Below are 21903 nucleotides of genomic sequence, written 5' to 3' on the forward strand. Positions count from 1 at the left end.
AAGGATATTATTTGTTCTGTTTTGACAAAGAGAAGCAGTATAGCATGAGGGTTAATAGTGTGCCTAGAGCATTGATTAGATTTGAATTTTGCTGCTTGATTGATTACTGTATAAGTTAATTTGCTTCATTTTTTTCACCTTTAAAATGTTACAATGTTTTTGTAACATTAAGTGAATTGATTCTTCTTGTGTGTGTGTGTGGTAGTATTGGGACTTGAACTCAGGGCGGCACTCTTAACTTGGTTTTTCACTCAGGTTTTATTTTACCATTTTAGTCACAGCTCCACTTTTGTTTTTTTGGTTAATTGAACATAATAGTCTCATTTTTCTTTGTGGGCTTTAAACCGCAACCCTCATGTCTCAGCCTCCTCAGTAGCTAGGATTATAGGCATGAACCACTGGCATCTAACACAAATGGATACTTGTAAGATATTTGTAGTATTATATGGCATATACTTAACATTCAGTGAATATTAACTATTATTATTTTTGTGGATATGTTAATATATCAGTATATGATATATTATCATATATTAACATTGTATGTTAACAATAGTAGGTTAACATTGACTTATTAGTGTTTAGTATTAGGATGCTGAAATAGCCTGAGACATTTCAAGTTGAGTACCAAATTATTACCTATGTATGTGAAAGAGTCAGTTAAGTATATTCTGGCTAATATTTTTAGCACCAACTAATATTGTTAAATTGATAGATAAAACTGTGTGGATATGGTGATTTGTGGAAGTAGGGAATAGTTGAAAGTGACATTTTTCTTACAAGTATTGTTTTTTGGATTAGCCATTTTTGAATAAAGAGTGTTGAAGATAGGAAATGATTCATTTCTTCTGTGAAGGTTTAGTCAGGCACCATGTCGTAGAAGTATAGTGTTACCCAGTAACGGTAGCACAAGGGTTAAGTATTAGTCATAGAAGTATAATGTTACCCAGTAACGGCAGCACAAGGGTTAAGTATTACCTTGTGTGATAAAGATTAGAAATTCCAGAGGAGTCTGTAGAAGGAAGAGATTAGTGAAGGAAGGGTACTTGACAATGGATGCCAGCTTGTATATTAGCCTTTCAAAATTACAGATGGTTCTTGATTTATGGTTTCTTATTTTATTTATGGTTTCTTGACTTGTGATTTTTCTACATTATGATCATTCAAAAACTAATACACTTGCAGAATATCCATATCTGAAGTTCCTGGGATGATTGTAAACAATAGTACAACATAGTCTTTTGCTAATAGACAGTGACAGCAAGCCACGGGCAGCTTCCGGTCAGCTTCATGATTATGAAGGTAAACAGTGCCATATAGTACAGTGCAGTGTGAGGCTAAGCTATAAAGTTGTGTGTGTTAGTGTGTGTTTTCACATTTTATTATTTAATTTTTATTTTATTGTAAAGATGATTACAGAGGGGATACAGTTACATAAGTAAAGTAATGAGTATATTTCTTGTTGAACAGTTTTGTCCCTTCATTTTCTCCCACTTTCCTTCCTTCTTCCTCTCCCAGACCCCCTTTTCCCCAAGTTTTAAAGTCCGTTTCCAACATAGTGTCTTGTGAGTATCACTGTTGCATTAGTTCACTCTTTGTCCTTTGTCTCACCATTTTGTGATTCCTCTTTCCTTCCTCTTATCCTTCAGATAAACATATATACAAGACACAGGGTACCAAAATCAAAACCAGTGACAACAGGATAAACCAAAGGAAAAAGAGAAAAAAGAAATAACTCCACACAGCACATTTAAAACAAACAAAAAACCCTCTTGTCTCTCTATTGAGTTCATTTCAATTAGCATCATTTTATATGTCATATGTACATATTTTGAACTATTGCATTCTTCTAGGACCATCCTAGACATATATTAATTATTACAATCGACGTAAACCATGTTTAAAGAGCCTATGTTTCTTTGGGTCAGATTTACTTCATCTTAATCAGTTTAATGTGATATAACTCCATTATGAAATGTAGAACACCTAGACTGTATAGTAGACTCTTGGTGTCTTGGTTCCCAAGAGAAACTGCCATTGAGGAAAAAACCTTTGAATCCTCAGGATTCATAGAATTTAGTACTGTACTGCAGGTGTTTGATTTCCTTTTCCCTTAATACTATCTAGCTTCTGCTAAAGACATGAGATATTCAACAAAGCACTTAAATTAAGAACATTAATATTTATTTACCTTGTTTTTTGAAGATATAGTTTTACAAAATTAAGGGCACATAATTGCTCTACAATGCACAAGTGATTTGAACACAAACTGATGGTAATTTGTTCTCAGAGCTCTGCATCAACAGAGCATCAAAATGTGAGTGCAGTAATTAATAACATTTTTGTTTGGGTATTTTTGTTTATGAATGGTCCTTGTTCGTCAAAACCATGTGTAATAAACCCATAGATAAGGCCAGCTTACTATATTTTTATTCATAGGACTCTCGTTAAATGTGGAATTGGCATTAAAGGTGAAATCTGTACTTTAAAAAGTTTTACTTACAATACCAATTTAAAGTAGTTGGGTTAGTTTAATGTGGCACTAAGAATTTTAAATACCAGGCTAGGTTTTATTTTAAAACCTAAAACATTTTCTTTAAGTAGTTATACATCATAGTTGCCATTCAACAAAGCAGTTTATGAATATAATGCATCATGTTCATCTTCCTCCCCCATCCCTCCCAATAAAAGTTTGAGGTGGTAGTATCAGAATCCCACTGATGTCTTATTTACTGAGGGTTTGTGTTCATTAAAGCACTCAGCTGTTCACATGTGGGATTACAGTATCACACAAGAGTGCTTTCACCACCATGAATGTCCTCTTTGCTTGATGCTTCAGCCCTCTCTCTCTCCAACTGTTCTTCTCACCCTCCTAGTTGTGTCTTTTCCAGAAGGTCATATCATTGAAATGACGGAATTGGCATCCTTTTCACACTTTAACCTAGCCATATACATTGAGTTTCCTCCTTGTCTTATCACAGCTTGATAACTCATTTCTTTTTTTAATATCACCAGTCCTGGGGGTTGAACTCAGGGCATGGGCACTGTGCTTGGGCTTTCTCAAGGCTAGAGTTCTGCCACTTGAGCCATAGCACCACTTACAGCTTTCTGTGTTTGTGGTACAAAGGAGTTGAACTCAGAGCTTTGTGCATGCTAGGCAAGCACTCTATCACTAGGTCAAACTCCCAGCCCCGATAAATTATTTCTTATTTCTGAAAAACAGCCATAGGTTATTTGTACACCTGTCCCTACTGAAGGACAACTGGTCTCTTCTATGTTTTGGCAATGTTGAATAAAGCTGCTGAAAATGTCTTTGGTACAGGATTTGTGTAGGCATAATTTTTAGCTTCTTTGGGCCAATACCAAGGAATACTTTTACTGAATAGTTTGGTAAAGTTAAGTTTAATTTTGTAGGAAACCTTCAGATCTTCAAAGTGTCTGTATAATTTTGAATTAGTAAATACAAGTTCTGGTTGCTTCACTTTTTGTTAGCATTGGTATGGTAATACTATTTGGTTTTGTTTGTTTGTTTGTTTTAATTTGCTTTGCTATTGTGTCACATGAAGTGGAGAATCCTTTCATATACTTACTTTGCTAACTGTAGATTTTCTCTGGTAAGATGTCTGTTAAGGACTTTTGGCTGCTTATTGAGTTGCTTATTTTTAATTTTTGAATTTTAAGATTTATGTATGTTGGATAATAGCTCTTATCATTATTTCGCAAAAAATTGCATCAATAGCATGTCTTTTCATGCTTATAATGTCTTTCACAGAGCAGATTTTTAGTTTTTTTTTTTCATTTTTGATTTAGGGTCTCACCATGTGGCTCAGATTGCTCTTAAACTTGCTTTATAGCCTTGGACTTCCCTTGAACACCTGATCCTCCTGCCTCAGCCTCTCAAATGCCGGGATTGCAGGTGTTCGTTCCATACCAGGCTCCAGAATTTTAAATTTTGTTGTTGGTGGTGGTCATGGGGCATGAACTCTGGGCCTGGGCGTTGTTGCTGAGTTCTTCCGCTCAAAGCTACTGCCCTATCTTTTGAGCCACAGTGCCACTTCAGTTTTCTGGTGATTAATTGGAGATAAGAGTTTCATGGACTTTAGTTCTCTGGACTGTCTTTGAACTGCGATCTTCAGATCTCAGCCTCCTGAATAGCTAGGATTACAGGTATGAGTTACTATGCCTGGTTTAGAATTTTAAATTTTAATGAAATCCAACTTGTCACATTTCTTTTATGGATCATGCCTTTGGCATTGTATCTCCTGAAGAAGAAATTTCTTAATTAGTATACAATAACCTTTGTCTCTTCTCACTAATTTTAATTTGAAACCTATCTTATCAGATATAAGAAGGGGAACTCCAGCCTATTTATGGGGGCCATTTGCTCGATTAAATTTTATTCTAGCCTTTTACTTTCAGAATATGGTTTTTTGGGCAAGATATGTCTCTTGCAGACAATAGAAAGATGGATCTTGATTTTTGATCCAACTTGTTAGTCTATGTCATTTAATTGGAGAGCTTAGTCTATTAATATTGAGGGTTAGGATTGTGAAGTGTTTGTTAGTTCCTGTCATTTTATCTTTTTTTTTTAAATAGACTTTGTCTTCTCAATTCACGTTATAATTACGTGGAATTCTGTTTAGGTGTCGTTTCTCTGTCAATATCGTTTTTGTGTTTTCATTTTGTAGAATGTCTTTGAGAATTTTCAGTAATGCTAGTTTGATCAATGTATACTGTCTTATAGTAAGCTATGTTTTCATTTTTTTTAGTTAAACTATTTTTAGGCTGGGAATGTGGCTTATTGGTAGAGTTCACCTAGCATGTATGAAGCCCAATTCAGTTCCTCAGTAAGTGGATGCTGTGGCTCAGTTGGTAGAATGCCAACCTTGAGCAAAAGAAGCTCTCAGGGACAGGGCCTAACACCTGAGTTCAAGCCCAAGGACGGGCAAAAAAAAAATTCTTTTGAGATTTTTGTCTTTAACCCATGTGTTAATTAGAAGTGTTTTGTTTAATCTTAAAACATATTAATATTCTCCAATTTTCAGTTCTATTGTGGTCTAAGAGCAGCTGTTACAATATTTCTGTATTGAATTTGTTAGATTGTGTGTTTTGTGGCCCAGTATGTGGTCCAACTTTGTGAATATTCCATAGGAGCTTGAGATTATGTACTCTTCTGATGTTGGATAAAGTAATCTGTAGACATTAGTCATAGTCAGTTAATTGACAGCATTGATGAGTTTACTTATACTTCTGTGGTGGTCTACCTTCTGTATCTATTTCTATTCTGACAGGAATGATCTCTGAATGCTGGATCATTTTTATTCCATGTATTTTGACATTTTATTGTTAGATTCATTCAAGGAGTAAAGACTTATCTTTCTTAGAGGAAGTCACTATTCTTAGAGAAAGTCACTATTATGACTCTCTTTACCCTTGATAAGTTTCCTTGCTCTAAGCAGGTCTGGGGGCTGCATAAGGTCATGAAATCATTTGAAAGATGGGACAGACACTTAATGCCTATGGCCCATCTGCCTATTTTGATAATTTTGTATGGCCCTCAAGTGATGTTATAAGCATTTAAAAGAATCTCAGCAGAAAAAAATATATCTTCTCTTCCCTCAATTAAAGTAGCTAATCTCTTTGATTGCTGTTAGCATTGAGTATCTATTTAATCTGTGTCTGCATAATTAGAAGCAGGTTTCTTGGACAAGTTTAGTTGATTTTTCTTCTCAATCTGTATTCTTTAAATGGTGTATGTAGATCTGTAAAAGTAAAAGCCTCCAGTCTGTTTTCACTCACATCAACATACACAATGCCTGTGACTCTTAAGATGTGAAGATTTCATGTTCCAATAAGTAAGCAGTTAATTCCGTGGCAGATACTAGAGAGATATTCTCTGACTTAATTCCGTTCTGACAAGTGGAGATAGTAGTATCAGGTACTAGTAGATCACGTTGAGAATTCTTTTCAAAAGAGTCTTTCAACTTCAGACCCAGTCATATCCTTGAGGCCTCTAGAACTTCTAGTCTGACATTTGGATCCCTGAAGCCACTCTTTAAGTCTTATTAATGCTGTAATGGCTCACAGAACTCAGTGAAATAATGTACTTATATATACTAGTCAGTAACAAAATATTTTTATATTTTCATTTTTTATATAATTTTATTATTGTAATTTAGGTGGTGTTCAGATATTGTAGAGGATAAAAATAAGTAGCCACTATGAAGAAATAAATAGATGAGATCTGAAAGGTTGCTTCTGCTCTTAAGGAGTTGAGTGTTGAGAAATTACAATTCTTTTTTTTTTCCAGTCCTGAGGCTTGAACTCAGGGCGTGAGCACTGTCTTTCGGCCTTTTCAAGGCTAGTGCTGTACCACTTAAGCCACAGCACTACGTTTGGCTTTTTTTTATGTGTGGTACCAAAGAATTGAACGCTGGTCTTCGTGCATGCTAGGCAAGCACTTTACCACTAGGCCAAATTCCTGGCCCCAAGAAATTACAATTCTTAAAAGTTTTTAATTAAAAAAATTAGTGGACACAATAATCATATTCATGAGTTACAATGATATTTTGATGCATCATACAACGTATAATGATCAAATAAGGATAATCAGTGTATGTGCCACTTTGAATGCTTATCATTTATTGTGAGAACATTCCGAATCTTATATTTTGAAATACATGATAAATTATTGTTAAATGTATCCTTTTCTTATGCTACAGAGAACAATAGAATTCAATGTTTCTTTCTAACTTTATTTTTATGTCTGATTACCAGGCTATTGTTCTTTTATCTGTATCTGATAATCAGCCCAGATAAACAACATTTTAAAATACTCTGAAAATACTATTTCATTTTATTTTTCAATTATTTTAATCATTGTGCTAAAAATAATCTGTTCTGTCAGTAATAATTCAATTTATATACTATAACTTTCAAATAATAGACCAACCAAAAATATGAGGCATGGCTCAAGAAGTAAATTACCTGGCTAGCAAGTATGAGTGAGCTCCTGAATTCAAACTCCAGTACTACCAGAGAATACATGCATGCATATACATACATACATAAATGCATACATACATACATTCTGTTCAGAAGTAAGAAGTCATTTTTGATGTTTATGTGTTTAAAGTTTACTTTTTTTTAAATTTTTTATTGTAATTAGTAAAAGGGTTACATGATATTTGCCAGATAGAAGGTGCATTAATTCACATACATTGATACCCTTTCACATGTCTTGGTACCCATTACCCTCCCCCCAACCCCCCCCCCACCTGTCTTGGTTTTCCCCCCTTCCCTATCAAATTTCAAATAACCAAATACAAATAAATTCAATATATCAGATAACAAAGTGAGATAACAATATGAGATAACCAAGAGACAGCAAAGGAGATGAGAGACAACATAGTACATTAAGGACAACAATCATTCGTTATATGGCTTTTGTTTCAATATCCTAGAGGTCCTTTCAATTAGCTTCATACTGTATGGCCTTATATATCAAGATTTTGCTCTCTTGCAGATCTCTGCTAGTAGAGCCCAAGGTTTCTACTGATTATGACGAATGAGGGAAACCATTGAGCCTAAGTTCTAAAGTTTACTTTTTGTCATCTAAACATTTAATAAACTTAAGAGAATTGATGAAAAACTTTGAAACATGAATTTTAGTAGTTCATTAATAAAATATGCCTTGAACATGTTTTGCATTTATAGGATTTCCTTTCTCATAACCTGATTCACTTTTGAGTAGTTGAAAAGCAGTATCAAAAGTAAAGGTTGGATGACAAAGATATTCTTGATTACATGTGTTCTAGTACATGAAGAATGAGAGCCCACTTCTTTTCTTCTCTTGCAGTCCCCAAAGCTCCAGAGATAGACCCAGTAGATTGTTTGGTGGCTGACAATGCTGTAACAGTAGTTTGGAGAATGCCAGAAGAAGATAATAAAATTGACCATTTCATACTGGAGTATCGGAAAACTAATTTTGATGGACTTCCACGTGTGAAGGATGAACGATGTTGGGAGATGGTCGATCATATTAAAGGCACTGAATATACATTATCAGGTAAAATGGCAGCATTTCAGAAATCTAATTCTTAGAAAGTGTAATTATGAAATTAGTTTGTTAGCTAGGGCCTGAACTCTGGGCCTGAACATTATCCCTGATTATCCCTGAGCTTTTGCGCTTAATGCACTCTACCACTGAACCACAGCTTTTGTTTGTGGTTAAAGAGTCTCATGGAGTTTACTTTCAGACTTGCTTTAAACTAGAGTCCTCATATCTCAGCCTCTTGAGTAGGTAGTATTACAGGTATGAGCCACCAGTGTTTGGCTGTGTTTTACTTTTAAGAATAAAATCCTTTTTTTTTTTTTGTGGGTCATGGGTCTTGAACTCTGCCTGGGCACTGTCCCTGAGTTCTTCCGCTCAAGGCTACCACCCTACTCTTGAGACAAGCCCCACTTCCAGTTTTCTAGAGGTTAATTGGAGATAAGAGTCTCAGGTCCTTTTGGGCCCAAGCTGGCTTTGAACATTGATCCTTAGATCTCAGCCTCCTGAGTAGCTAAAATGACAGGCATGAGCCACCACACTGGCTAAGAATAAATTTCTTTTTTTTTTTTTTTTGCCAGTCCTGAGGCTTGAACTCAGGGCCTGAGTACTGTCCTTGGGCTTTCTCAAGGCTAGAGCTCTACCACTTGAACCACAGCACCATTTCCAGTGTACGTGGTACCGAGGAATTGAATCCCGATCTTCGTGCATGCTAGGCAGGCACTCTACCACTAGGCCAAACTCCCAGCCAAAATTCCTAATAAAAGTATTAAGGTCTTTTAAGCAACACTGACTTTCCAGATATTATGGAAATGTTTTTCTTCAAATACAGTTACCTGCAAACGTGCAGCCTTTTAAAACCGAATGTGTATAAAGTAAATGTGGAATTATGTACTGGAAACAATGTTTTGGAATACTAATTTTCATTTCGGTTTTCAGACTGAGAAAAAATACTATTAAAGTTTTAGATATACTTAATACCCCACATTTCACTGGCACTATTTAACTACTATTGCTTTTATTGTTAGGAAATGATGATACTAGAAATAGAGCTGTCACTTCTTTTGTGTTTTTTCAAAGGCTTTAAAAAAGTATCTCAGAATATTTGAAATGACCAGATATTTCCCAGACATCTAGTGCCTAGGTACACATTGTAGTAACACTCAGTAACACTATTATCATAGTCAAGTAAACTGTTTATCAGGAGATGGCATTACTTCTAGTGTGCTTTATATAAAGTACACTAGAATTCATTTTATCATTTCTATTTTTGTGTAGAAAAGTGCCAGTCACATTGTTTAGAATCTCATAGCTAGTAATTTTGGACTGAAATTTTAATATAGACAACTTCAGTTTTTATTAATTCCTGTTTCACTTCCTATTTATAATTCATTTTTCACATAAAAATGTTATATAAATATACAGATTCCTTAAAGTTTCTATTTCCCAGAGTTGATGAATATGTTATTGTAAATTGTGATCTCTTTTTAAATGGTAAATTACTTTCAATGAGCACTGGAAAGGATACCTTTTAAAAATCATTGGGTTAACAGAATTAATCAATTGGACTTTTTCTTAGAAAATTTTAGGTAAATCCTTATACCTCTTTATTTTAAGCATTATCCATTTAACATAAATTTATACTCTTTCCAAAACAGAGCTACTTCACCTGAGGAAAACGGTTAATATTCATAGTCATAGTTTTGAGGATAGAAGCTTTTACTTTTCATGTCTGAAAACAATTTCATTATTTTAGGCTTAAAATTTGATTCAAAGTACATGAATTTCAGAGTGCGAGCTTGTAACAAGGCTGTAGCTGGAGACTATTCTGACCCAGTGACCCTAGAGACCAAAGGTAAGAGCAGTAGTTGTTTACATGTCATAAAAGGAAATTTGAAATCATTCCAGATTTTGTGACAAGAAACATTTCTTGTATGGTTTAATTTCTTTCCTATCTCCTCTACTACTCTAGCTCTGACTTTTCCTAATAATACAAATTACAAGGCAAGGAAAATAGGACTATAGCAGTTGTTCTCTTTAGAATTTCCTTTATGAGTATATTTATATAGGTAAAATAACTTAAAATAGTACTATTTCCTTTTCTTCTGGATGCTTAGTTTACAGATTTTAGGCTTGTGTAAAATACATAAGCATTGCTGAGATCTGCTCAGTTTATTCAGAGAATACCTTTTGAATAATAATGAAGAAGTACCTATTTAATATGGTCTAGTCCTGTGATTCCCTGAATCATCTTGTTATTATTTACCATTGATAGGGTTTATTACTTGTTTTTCTCAGGGGGTTTTGTGCTTACTTGGCTAAGTTTGCTCACATGAACTATGCTTCCTGATCAACGTATTATTTTGGAGATAAAATCTTTTCTTTTTTTTTTTTGTTTTTTTGCTTGTCCTGGGGCTTGAACTCAGAGCCTGGACCCTGTCCTTGAGCTTTTTCAAGACTATTACCCTACCACTTAAGCTGCAGCATCACTCTGGCTTTTTCTTTGTATGTGATACTGAGGAATCAAACCAAGGGCTTCATGCATGTTATGCAAGCCCCCTATCACTAGGCCACACTTTTGGCCCTGAGATAAAATATTTTATTGCAAAGGTGTGAGGTATAGAGGAGTTACAGTTACATAAGTAAGGTAATGAGTATATTTCATATGTAGAACAGTGTTAACTCCCCTCATTTTCTCCCACTTTCCTTCCCCTGGATTCCCTTCCCCCAAGTTGTAAAATTCATTTCCAACATAGTGTCTTGTGAGTATCACTGTTGCATTGGTTCATCCTTTGTCTTTTGTCTCATCATTTTGTGATTCTCCTTCTCTTCCCCAATCAGATAAACATATATACAAGACACAGGTTACCAAAATCATAAGTAGTGACAACAGGGGATAAACCAAGGAAAAGAAGAAAGAACTTCACACAGTGTATGAAAAAGAAAGACTTTTGTTTCCGTATCTTGGAGATCATTTAGATTATTATAATTTTATTATTTTTTTATTGTCAGGGTAATGTATAGACGGGTTACAGTTACATTCACCAGGTAGTGTAGGTGCATTACTTCTTGCACATTGGTATACACTTTCTCATGGTTTTGTCCCCATTTCCCCGCCCCCCATCATCTTGTTTTCCCTCCTTCCCTTCTCTATTTTAAATAAACAAATAAAGATATACAATATACCAAGTAACAAAGTCAGATACAGTAACCATTTTGTATGGTCACATGTACTGTTGAGCTATTGTGATCCTCTGCTATGATCATCCTAGACATATATTTATTATTACAAATGAGGGAAATCATGGAGCTATATTTCTCTGAATCTGGCTTACTTCACTTAATATGATTTTTTTTCAAGTCTTTCTAGTGCCTTACAAATAGGACAGTGTCATTCTTTCTGATGGAAGCATAGAATTCCCGTGTGTATATATACCACATTTTCTTGATCCATTCATCTACTGAGGGCCATCTGGGTTGGTTCTGTATCTAAGCTATGGTAATCAGTGCTGCAGTGAACATAATTGTGCTGGTAGCTTTAGTGTGGCCTTGTTTGTGATCATTTGGGTAAATGCCCAGGAGTGGAATTGCTGCATCATAGGGGAGTGCTATGTTTTGTTCTTTGAAGAACCTCCATAATGCTTTCCAGAGTGGCTGAACAAGCTCACATTCCCACCAGCCATGTAGTAGTGTTCTCTTTTGGCCACATCCCCACCAGCATCTGTATTTTCTTGATAATTGCCATTCTAACTGGAGTTAGGTAGAAGGTCTCAATGTAGGTTTTTTGTTTTTTGTTTTTTCTTTTTTGCCAGTTCTGGGCTTGAGCTCAGGGCCTGAGCACTGTCCTTGTACTTTCTCAAGGCTAGAGCTCTACTACTTGAGCCTCAGCACCACTTCTGGCTTTTTTCTATATATGTGGTACCAAGGAATTGAACCCGGGTCTTAGTGCATGCTAGGCAAGCACTCTACCACTAGGCCAAACTCCTGGCCCCTCAATGTAGTTTTGATTTACATTTCTTTTAGGGCCAGAAGTGTTGAACATTTCTTCATGTGTCTATTTTATATTCTTATTACCTCTCCAGAGAAGTATCATTTTAATTTTAGTCCATTTATTAATGGGATGGTTGTTTCTTTGAGGATTTGTTACTGGGGGCTTAATTTTTTGAGCCCTTAATTTTTGAGATGAGGCCCTTGTCTGTTGTATAGCTAGTGAAGTCCTTCTTCTAACCTGTGGACTTCTGTTTATCTTGCTAGCTATGTCCTTTGCCATGCAGAAGCTTTACTCCCATTTATCCAGCCTTTCTCTGATTAGTTATGCCTCTGGATCTTTATTTAGAAGGTTTTAACTTGTGCCCAAGAGCCCTAGAGTATCTCCTATCCCTTCCTATAATATTTTCAGAGTATCTGCTCTACCTTATGGTCTTTGATCCATTTAGAGTTGATTCTGGTGCAGGGTGATAAATTAAGGATATACCGTCAGTTTTCTACACATGTATAGCCAATTCTTCAGTACCATTTGTTGAAGAGGCTGTCTGTCTTCCATCAGATGATTTCAGCAACTTTACCAAGATTAGGTGGCCATAGTTCTGTGGGATCATTTCTGAATCTCCAATTCTATTCCTCTGGTCCTCAGGCCTGTCCATGTACCAGTTCTAAGCTTTTTTTTTTTTAATAACTATAGCTTTATAATAGAGTATAAGGTTTGGTATTATATTCCTTCAGCACTGTTTTTCCTGCTAATGATGGTTTTTACTATTCAGGGTCTTTTGTTAGTATACATGAATTTTTGAATTGCTTCTTCTTTTCATTAAAGAATGTTGTTGTGATATTGATGTGTATTGCATTTAACTTGTAGATAGCTTTTGGCATTATTGCCATTTTCACGATGTTAATCCTCCAATATAGGAGCATGAGAGGTTTTTCTATTTCCTTAAATCTGCTTTAATGTCTTTTGTCAGGTTTTCAAAATTTTCATCAGAGGGGTCCCTCACCTCTTTGATTAAGTTAATTCCTAGGTATTTTTTGAGGCTATTACAAAAAGAATTGCTTTCCTGATTTCAGCCTCAGTCTTCTCATTATTGGCATACAGAAAAGCTAGTGATTCTTGTGGGTTAATTTTATACCCTGCTCTTTGCCAGAGTTTTGGCTCAGCTCAAGTAACTTGGGTAAGTCTACGGGGTTCCTTAAATATCAGATCATGTCATCTGCAAAGAGGGATCATCTTTGTGTTTGTCTCTTGCCTTATTGTTCTGGCAATAAGGAGTGGAAAAAGTGAACATCCTTGTCTCATTCCTGATTTTAGTGGAAATGGTCTTGTTTTCACCATTAAGTATAATGTGGGTTTGTCATATGCAGCCTTTATTGTATTGAGGAATGTTCCATGGATTTTAAAGATGAAATCATATGGATTTTTTCTGCCCAATGTGGCATCAAACAAAAAGCCTTCAGATCTTAGCCTTCTAATGTTTATATGGAGCTCTGTACTTAATCACTAGAGTCATCTTTAATGACAAGTAGATTAGATATTCTGATGAAGAAAATAAAGTTAAGCATGTTAAATTGATCACTGTCTCTAGATTGAGATTGGAAATATAACTTTGTTTCTGTGTTCTGTGTCAACTTTTATTATAGGCTTGAAAACCTTAGTTCTAGGCTCTTGAGAACAATCTGCAATTAGTAAAAAAAACTCCCCAAAATCTTAGTTGAACACAGAAGAAATTTTAGATATTATATCTTGAAGGACTTTATGCTAGAGAACTTCACATGCACTAACCAATAACTGATATATAGAGGTTTGCTATTTTCTTTTTTTTGTCAATCATGGAGCCTGGGCATTGCACTGTCCCTGAGTTCTTCAGCTCTTAGGGTACTCCTTGAACCACAGCCCCACTTCCAGTTTGTTTGTTTGTTTGTTTGTTTGTTTTTGCCAGTCTTGGGCTTGAGCTCAGGGCATGAGCCCTGTCCTTGGACTTTCTCAAGGCTAGACCTCTACCACTTGAGCCTCAGCACCACTTCCGGCTTTTTTCTATGTACCGAGGAATGCTAGGCAAGCACTCTACCACTAGGCCAAACTCCTGGCCCTGGTTTGCTATTTTCTTAAAGCTCCTTATTTTGGAATTGCAAGGTATCTGTTTTTACACTGACTTTTTAGTAACCTGTTTATCGAGGAATTTTATTTACATTTTTGCTTGAAAAATCATTTCTTCTTTCTCTAAGTGTAGTTCTGTTTAGAGACAGGTTTTGAAAACTAACTTATTTGTATGACATTTAGTAGAAACTGTGGACTCAGTACATTTGTATCCAGAATGTTGTTTCATAAATCAAGACAATGAACAATAGCTCCAATAGATTGTGGAAACTGAAGTGCTTTTTACAGAAATAGTGACAGATAAAAGGATTCTTGGTTCACCTAATAAACATTAGGTTCTCTGCATGTTTATTTTGTTGTTTGATGATGCATACTTCACAGTTTGCATTACCAGCTAATATCCTTAAGTGGAGTAGGATATGGCAAAGGAATATTCTTTTGATGTATAAATACTAAAATTGAGCTTTTATAATTAACATGAGTAAATGAATTGATAACTGTGTTACATGACTGAAACTTTGGGTTTCAACTTTGTGTGTGTGTGTGTGTGTGTGTGTGTGTGTGTGTGTGTGTTTGTATGCCTGCCTGTCTATGATAGGTGTGCTCCAGAAAGTGGATATTAAAAATATCTCATATTGTTACAATATTTCACCTTGTTATCTGATATAATTGATATATGCTTAATTGGCTATTTGAAATAGGAGAGGGAAGGGGGAAAATCAAGATGAGCAGGGGGAGGGGGGAGGGAAATGGGGACCATGACATGAGAAAGGCTATCAATATTTGTGAAGTAATGTACCTTCTCTCTGGTGAATATAATGTAACCCTTTTATTAATTACAATAAAAATACATATTAAAGAATCCATCGCTGAGGACCTGGGCAGAGTGTTTTCTATCAATACAGAGCATTCACTTCATATGTGGCTTTAAGTAAAGATTAATCTTGAAAAAAATATATTGTTTTGGACAGCACTTAACTTCAGTTTGGATAACTCATCATCCCATTTGAACCTGAAAGTTGAAGACACCTGTGTAGAATGGGATCCTACTGGAGGCAAAGGACAAGAAAGTAAAATTAAAGGAAAAGAAAACAAGGGCAGGTAAGCTAGTTCATTAAATTTGTTATATGAACAATTCTTGTACAGTAGTTTTTCTCTAGCAATAACATTGCAATTCCTACTGTACATATGGACAAATGTGTATATAGATTGTCATTTGACATTAACATATTTAAATTCATATTCTGCATGCCATTGTGATTTATGATATTTTAGTAAATTCCAAAGTGAAGAATATAGAAATTGATTTTACACTTGTCATTTCATTTCTTCTTTTCTTTTCCCTTTTTTGGTCAGTTGTAGGGCTTGAACTCTGGGCCTGGGTGCTGTCCCTGAGCTCTTCACCTCAAGGCTACTGCCCTACACCTTGAGCCATAGCATCACTTCCGTTTTTCTATGGGTTAGTTGGAGATAAGAGTCTCATGGACTTGAGTGCCCTGGCTGGCTTTAATCTCGATCCTCAGATCTCAGCCTCTTGAGTAGCTAGGATTACAGGCTTGAGCCACCGCGTTCGGCTCATTTCTTTTTTCTTAGTTTCTTTTCTTATCTCACACACTTTCATTTCACCATTTGATGTCTCTAAGATATGTACACAGCAGCTAGAACTGCTGGAAGTTCTGAATCTTTCACTCATAGGTCATGACGTCTCTTACCTGAAGGTGGTTCATACCAAATGACAACTTCTAGCATTTCACCTACCGAGTTTTGCCCCAGTGAGCAACTTAATGAAATCAAGAGATGGGCTGAAGGGCCTTTTATTATTTGTAACAAAACTTATACTCAGGCAAGTTTTGGAGACTTTTCTCACAGAGTAAATTTTTGTTCAAACTGAAGATGGATTACAATGATGAATAATAATTTTTTTAAAAGCCTCAGCAGCCTTTTGATATTCTATTATGAGGTGTTTAGTTTAAGTTGTTAAGCAGCCTCTTAACAGTTACCTATTTTTATCTGACAGTGCCCATGTTACTTCACTGAAGAAACATACAAGGTGATGATTTATGTCTGTAGTTCTAGGACTTAGTATACCTAGCTTGGCTGAATAACGTTCAGTTTTTCTTAACCAACAAGCAGAAGCCATTGCAGCAGCCTTTGTAAGCTAAATATTGCTGTGTGTAGACTGTCTGTTTTGGTAGCTTATGTTATGAATTTACAGCATTGTAGTGTGCTATTATTTGTATTGTGTATGATAACAAAACCAGCTTTGCTTATGAAGTCTTTTTTGAATTATTTTCCCTTACCTGATTTTTTTCCTGCTTTTTCCTGGCATTTTCTTGTGATACTATATTCAGTATATAGCTAACATTATGGTTTTTATATGTGTCATAACTTTTTACATAAATTTTGACATGAGGCAGGTTCAGTGTTCTATAACTATAAAATGAATGTGGCTTCAAATGCATCAAGATTATAAAAATATGGCCCTTGCTGAAATTATTAGGACAGTGCCAGAAAGGCAAATCATGGTGCACAAGCAACCATATGCACATTGAAATACATCCAGCTAGAATATGTTGACATTTCAGTGGTTATCTTCTCTTTTCAGTTACTATTGATAAAAGTGATTTCATAGAGTGTTATAGATTGTGATACACTTAATAGTCTATGAAGTTTTTAATTTGATTGCTCAGAAAGTTTTAGACTTATTTAGCATTTCAGGTTATAGTGTTTCTTTCTCTTTTTCTTCCTGTTAAAGGTGTTTTAAAAGTAGACTACTTGTAGATGTCGTACAGGTTAAATGGTACCCTGAAGGGTCTCAGTTTTTTTTTTCAGGTTTTAGAACACTTGCAAATATGTAATGAAATATCCTGAGAGTAGGATCAAAATCCGAACTTAAAATCCTTTTTCTTCATAAGAAATTTATGCATATCCTGAAGACAATTTTAGATAGTATTTTTAGTGATCCTATATTTTCAGTATGACTTATCACATGAGGTCAGATGAAGCCTTGTGTCAGTTGACAAAGTTTTCAGTGTTTCTTAGATTTCTGGATTAGAGATGCTCAATCTTCATATTCGGCCTTTGTCTAAATATTTATTCACTGTAGAGTATGTGCTAGATTCTATGGAGTTTATAGGGATAATTATTGCCCTTGCCTTCAAGAAACTCGCTCTCACTATGTAGGTGAGATGTACACAATTTAACTATAATGCATGGTAGACATTAGGTGTAATGGTGTCAATGAGAGTTCAAAGGAAAAGAGATGTCCAGAGCTATTAGGCATTGAGGTAGTTAGAACAGTGCCTCAACTTAGTATTTGTAATCAAGCTTTTACTAATGTACTGTGATTCAATAACCACAAAGGAAAGGATTTGCTTACTACCACCAGTGTTCCTTTTTTTCCAGCCAGATAGCACACAGAGAATTTTTCTCATTGCCAAAATCTCTAAACAAAAGAACCCAAGAGCTGGGAAGTGGAGAAGCATTAAGATACAGTGGAGAAAAGTATTTCTAATACCTATGCCCCTTAATGAGGTTTCCATGAAGACATCTTAAGTTTCCTTCCCAAAAGGGCCTTCTGATTTAAGATAACTAGGGCAGGAATGAAGATATGCCTGAGTACAGTTGGGGAGAGGGCTAGAGCTCAGCTCTCTCTAAACACTCTGGAGTACTATGGGTGCCCTACGTCTGGTATAAGCAAGTCAATCTCATGTCAGCCAACTGAAAGCTGCTAAGGCCAACTTCTCTAACCTCCCCCAAAGCTTGCTACTTAAAGCCTTTGTAATTGTTTCTGGTGGCATGCAAAAGATTTTGGCCTGGGAGGAGACTCCTCAGATGAGTTATGTAGTGTGTGGCAAAATGTGGAAGGGGTGTGTGTGTGTGTGTGTGTGTTGGTCCTGGTGCTTGAACTAAGGATCCTGGTGCTGACCTTGAGCTTTTGTGCTCATAGTACTGTACCACTTGAGCCACAGCTCTACTTCTGGCTTTTTTGGTAGTTAATCAGAGGTAAAAGTCTCACTGACTTTCCTTTCCTGGATGGCTTTGAACCATGTCATCCTCAACTCTCAGCCTCTTTAGTAGCTAGGACTATAGGCATTAGCTAATGGCACCCAGCTGGAAGGCCTTTTTTTTTTTTCTTTAATGTCACTGGATTGGTTTAAAGTCAGGTTTAGCACTAACTAGGCAGGACACCTTACTGCTGAGTCATGTTTCCTGCCCTGTTTTTCAGTGGTTATTTTTAAGATAGAACGCATGCCTACTTTGTGGTCATTTCTGCAATCACAAGTACATAACCACTAGGTCCAGCTTCCTCCATGGATACCGAGGCTCATAGACTTTCTTCCCATCCTTGCCTTTGCTCCATCCTCTTCCTAGTCATTTTGGGATGACAGCTGTAGCCAGCAAAGCTTGGGTCTTATTAACTTGCTGTGCAAGGATCTGCAGTTGTTCAGTGCCCAGTGCTCCTAGTAGGTAAGTTTATAGTCGTGAACCACCAGAATCAGCAGACCTTCCTGAAGTGGGGAGGATGTATGGTATTTTAATTAAAGGGTACACGAAGAAGGATACTGATTATAAGTATGAAGAAGACTGATACACATAGTTATATTGTGCTTGTTAGGGATTAAAAGTCTTGGAAGGCAGATTGAGACTCAAATCAGCAATCTCAGAAGCTAAGCCAAGTGGATTGTGAGCAGTATTAAAGACATGAGTTTAAAATAAAAGAATCAGCTGGATGCAGTGGCTCACGCCTGTAATTCTAGCTATTCAGGATGCTGAGATCTAAGGATCGTAGTTCAAAGCCAGCACGGACACTAAAGACTGTGAGACTCTTATCTCCAATTAGTCACTAGAAAATGGGAAGTGGGGCTGTGGCTCAAGGGTAGGGTGGTAGCCTTGAGCTGAAGAGCTCAGACAGTGCCCAGGCCCATGGGTCAAGCCCCATGACCCACAAAAAAAAAAAAATACAGGAGTCAGTGGTAGGTTTACTCTGTACTAATGAACAAGGTGAGAAGTAGGTAGTAAAGAAATGGTTTGTAATCCTAGCTACAGGAGTGGCTGAAATCTGAGGATATAGCTGAAGTCACTCTAGGGAGGAAAGTCTGTTATCTCCAATTAACCACAAAAAAAGCGCAGTGACAGTGCCCAGATCCTGAGTTTAAGCCCCAGGACCAGCATGAGAGGGAGTAGGGAAGAGAGAAAGGGGGAGAAGTAGAAGAGGGAAAGAGACAGAGACAAGAGTGGGGCAGGGGAAGGAGAGAGAGAAGAGGGAAAATTTGAGGTGGCAAAGACTGAATTAAGATAGTTAAGTGGACAAAGTATTGTTAAGAGAAGCAGGTGGGAGAAGACAATGTTTTACATATGGTACTAGTTGTCATTGCAAAAATATACTTGAAGTTGGAACTGTGGAAGCTGCAATGGAAGAGTTCCTTTTCTTTGAAACTGAATTGCTGTTCTCAATAGTTACAACTGTTTTCCTTTTCTTCATGCTTCCCTTTATTTTTTTACTACTGGTAAGTTACACACTTTTTCTTTTAAAAAATGTTTTTGTGGCTTTCATATGAGCTCTTAGCATATTTTGAAAAGATACCAATTAAACTTTGCTATTGATTTATGTTGTATGACTTTCTTTGGCTTTTTATTGTTCAAAATTACCTAGGATACATTTGTTTTTCAAACTCTCTTTCTTCCAAATTCACAAATGAGCCCACGGACAGAAGAAGAGAACAGTCAGTGTTTTTATATTTATTTTAAAAATCCTAAAGCATTATGTTTTTCCAATTTAGAAATATGGCTCAGCATCCCTTTTCAATCTTCCCAATACTGCATTTAATATATTCTTCACACTTTTTTTTTTCTTTTGGTGCCAGTCCTGGGGCTTGAACTCAGGGGCTGGATGCTATTCCTGAGCTTTTGTGATCAAGGCTAGTACTCTAGCACTTGAGCCACAGCTCCACTTCTAGATTTTGTGATGAATTTCAAACAAGAGTCTACTAGAGTTTTTTGAACCATAGTCTTCAGATCTTAGCTTTTTTTTTTTTTTTTGCCAGTCCTGGGCTTAAACTCAGGGCCTGAGCACTGTCCTTGGCTTTTTCTCAAGGCTAGAACTCTACCACTTGAGCCTCCGCACCACTTCCGGCTTTTTTTCTAAGTATGTGGTACCAAGGAATCAAACCCGGGTCTTTGGGCATGCTAGGCAAGCACTCTACCACTAGGCCAAACTCCCAGCCCAGATCTTAGCTTTTTAAGTAGCTAAGATTACAGGCATGAGCTATCAGGATTGGATTCACATTTCTCTTATTTAAGCAACAGAATGATTCTTTCAAATGAAATATTTTCAGAAGTCCAATCTAAAAAGAGTGAAAGAAAGGACTCAGAGTTGGGTAGGATCCTGTAGAAGTCTCTGATCTCTGTAGATTCCCCTTAGTTTGGGGCATGTTTTGAAAATACTAGTTTCAAATGCCGTGTCTACCCTCAGACTACCAGGCCAATGAAACAAAACTACATTTACTTCTTTTGGGTGGACGTGCTTGAACTCAAGGCCTTAGTGTTGTCCCTTAACTGGCACTCCACAACTTGAGCCACACCTCTACTTCCAGTTTTTTGGTGGTTAAGTGTAGTTGAGTTCCATGGATTTTCCTGCCAGTACTGGCTTTGAACCATAATCCTCAGATTTTAGCCTCTTGCATAGCTAGGATTATAGGTGTGAGCCATTGGCACATGGTTTATTCTTTTTTTGAGAGACAAACTCAGTTCAAGATAAACTATGCAGACTACTTTTGATCAGGTTATTAAAATTCTTAATAAGCTTATGCAGTTTAAAAATTGTAATGTAGAATTTTGTTTTACTTTTTCTTTTGAATTGTCATGAAGTTGACTATAGAATTTTACTTACTTACTACTTGGTGACCCATATGAATATTGTATATTGTGTAGCTTAGAAAAGCTTATAACCAAATCTGACATAACTCTTTAAAATATTCAAAACAATGAACATACATTTTCTTCATTTTTACTTATTTTTATCCCTTATTTTGGAAAACCTCTCAGAAATACTTCCGTTTTTTCCTTCATTAAATTTTGTTTTGAGCACAGAAATTTTAATCTGCTTATCCTTACTTACCTTTGCTTATACTATATGTTCAAGTGGAATCCTTAGTTACCTAATATTTGAAATGATTAAAAAAAAAACTTTTGCAAAAAGGACTTTCGATATCCTTGGAAAAAGCTAAACTACATCATGTAATTGCATACTATATCATTATAGAATTATAATGACTTGATACCATTCACTAAAAGTGGAGCCTAAGCAATCCTTGAATTTGTTTTTTTGAAACTGTCTACTAAATCTGCATGGCAGCAAGACAACATTTAAATAATGTAGAAGAAGCAATAGAATCATATGAAGTAATTTTAAATATTATCTTTTGCCTCTTTCTGGAATTTTTCTAGTATTAGTTGATAGATTATTAATATCTATTGAACTGACCTTTTCAGAGGAAAAACAAGTCCAGTGCAACTATATTTGACAAGTATTATTTCTAATTAGTGGTCAAATATACATAAGCATTTCCAAAATAAATGGAAATTGTGGGATAATCTTAAATATTTTATTGGTATTTAAATGCAGTAATTCAATATATTTAAAATGTTATTTTTAAAAATCTTCACTTTCCTTGTAGTGAAAAGCTTAATATTGTCCCTTTTACCAATTGAAAAAAATTGTGGGTCGGGAGTTTGGCCATTGGCAGAGTGCTTGCCTAGCAGG

At 35.9% G+C, this 21903-nt stretch overlaps 1 protein-coding gene across 7 annotated transcripts in view; it reads left to right on the forward strand.

Annotated features, from left to right (window-relative positions):
- The window catches only part of Fsd1l (fibronectin type III and SPRY domain containing 1 like), a 70540-nt gene that overhangs the window by 30332 nt on the left and 18305 nt on the right, over positions 1-21903 (forward strand). For all 7 annotated transcript variants that reach the window (XM_090330371.1, XM_090330372.1, XM_090330374.1 and 4 more), the window contains 3 exons: positions 7859-8068; positions 9807-9905; positions 15110-15239. In XM_090330371.1, the coding sequence (XP_090186497.1) occupies positions 7859-8068; positions 9807-9905; positions 15110-15239 (439 nt within the window). The remainder of the gene's footprint in view (positions 1-7858; positions 8069-9806; positions 9906-15109; positions 15240-21903) is intronic.

Source organism: Megascapheus bottae, chromosome 3, assembly GCF_031878675.1.
Source record: "Megascapheus bottae isolate mThoBot1 chromosome 3, mThoBot2.hap1, whole genome shotgun sequence".
Classification (NCBI taxonomy): domain Eukaryota; kingdom Metazoa; phylum Chordata; class Mammalia; order Rodentia; family Geomyidae; genus Megascapheus; species Megascapheus bottae.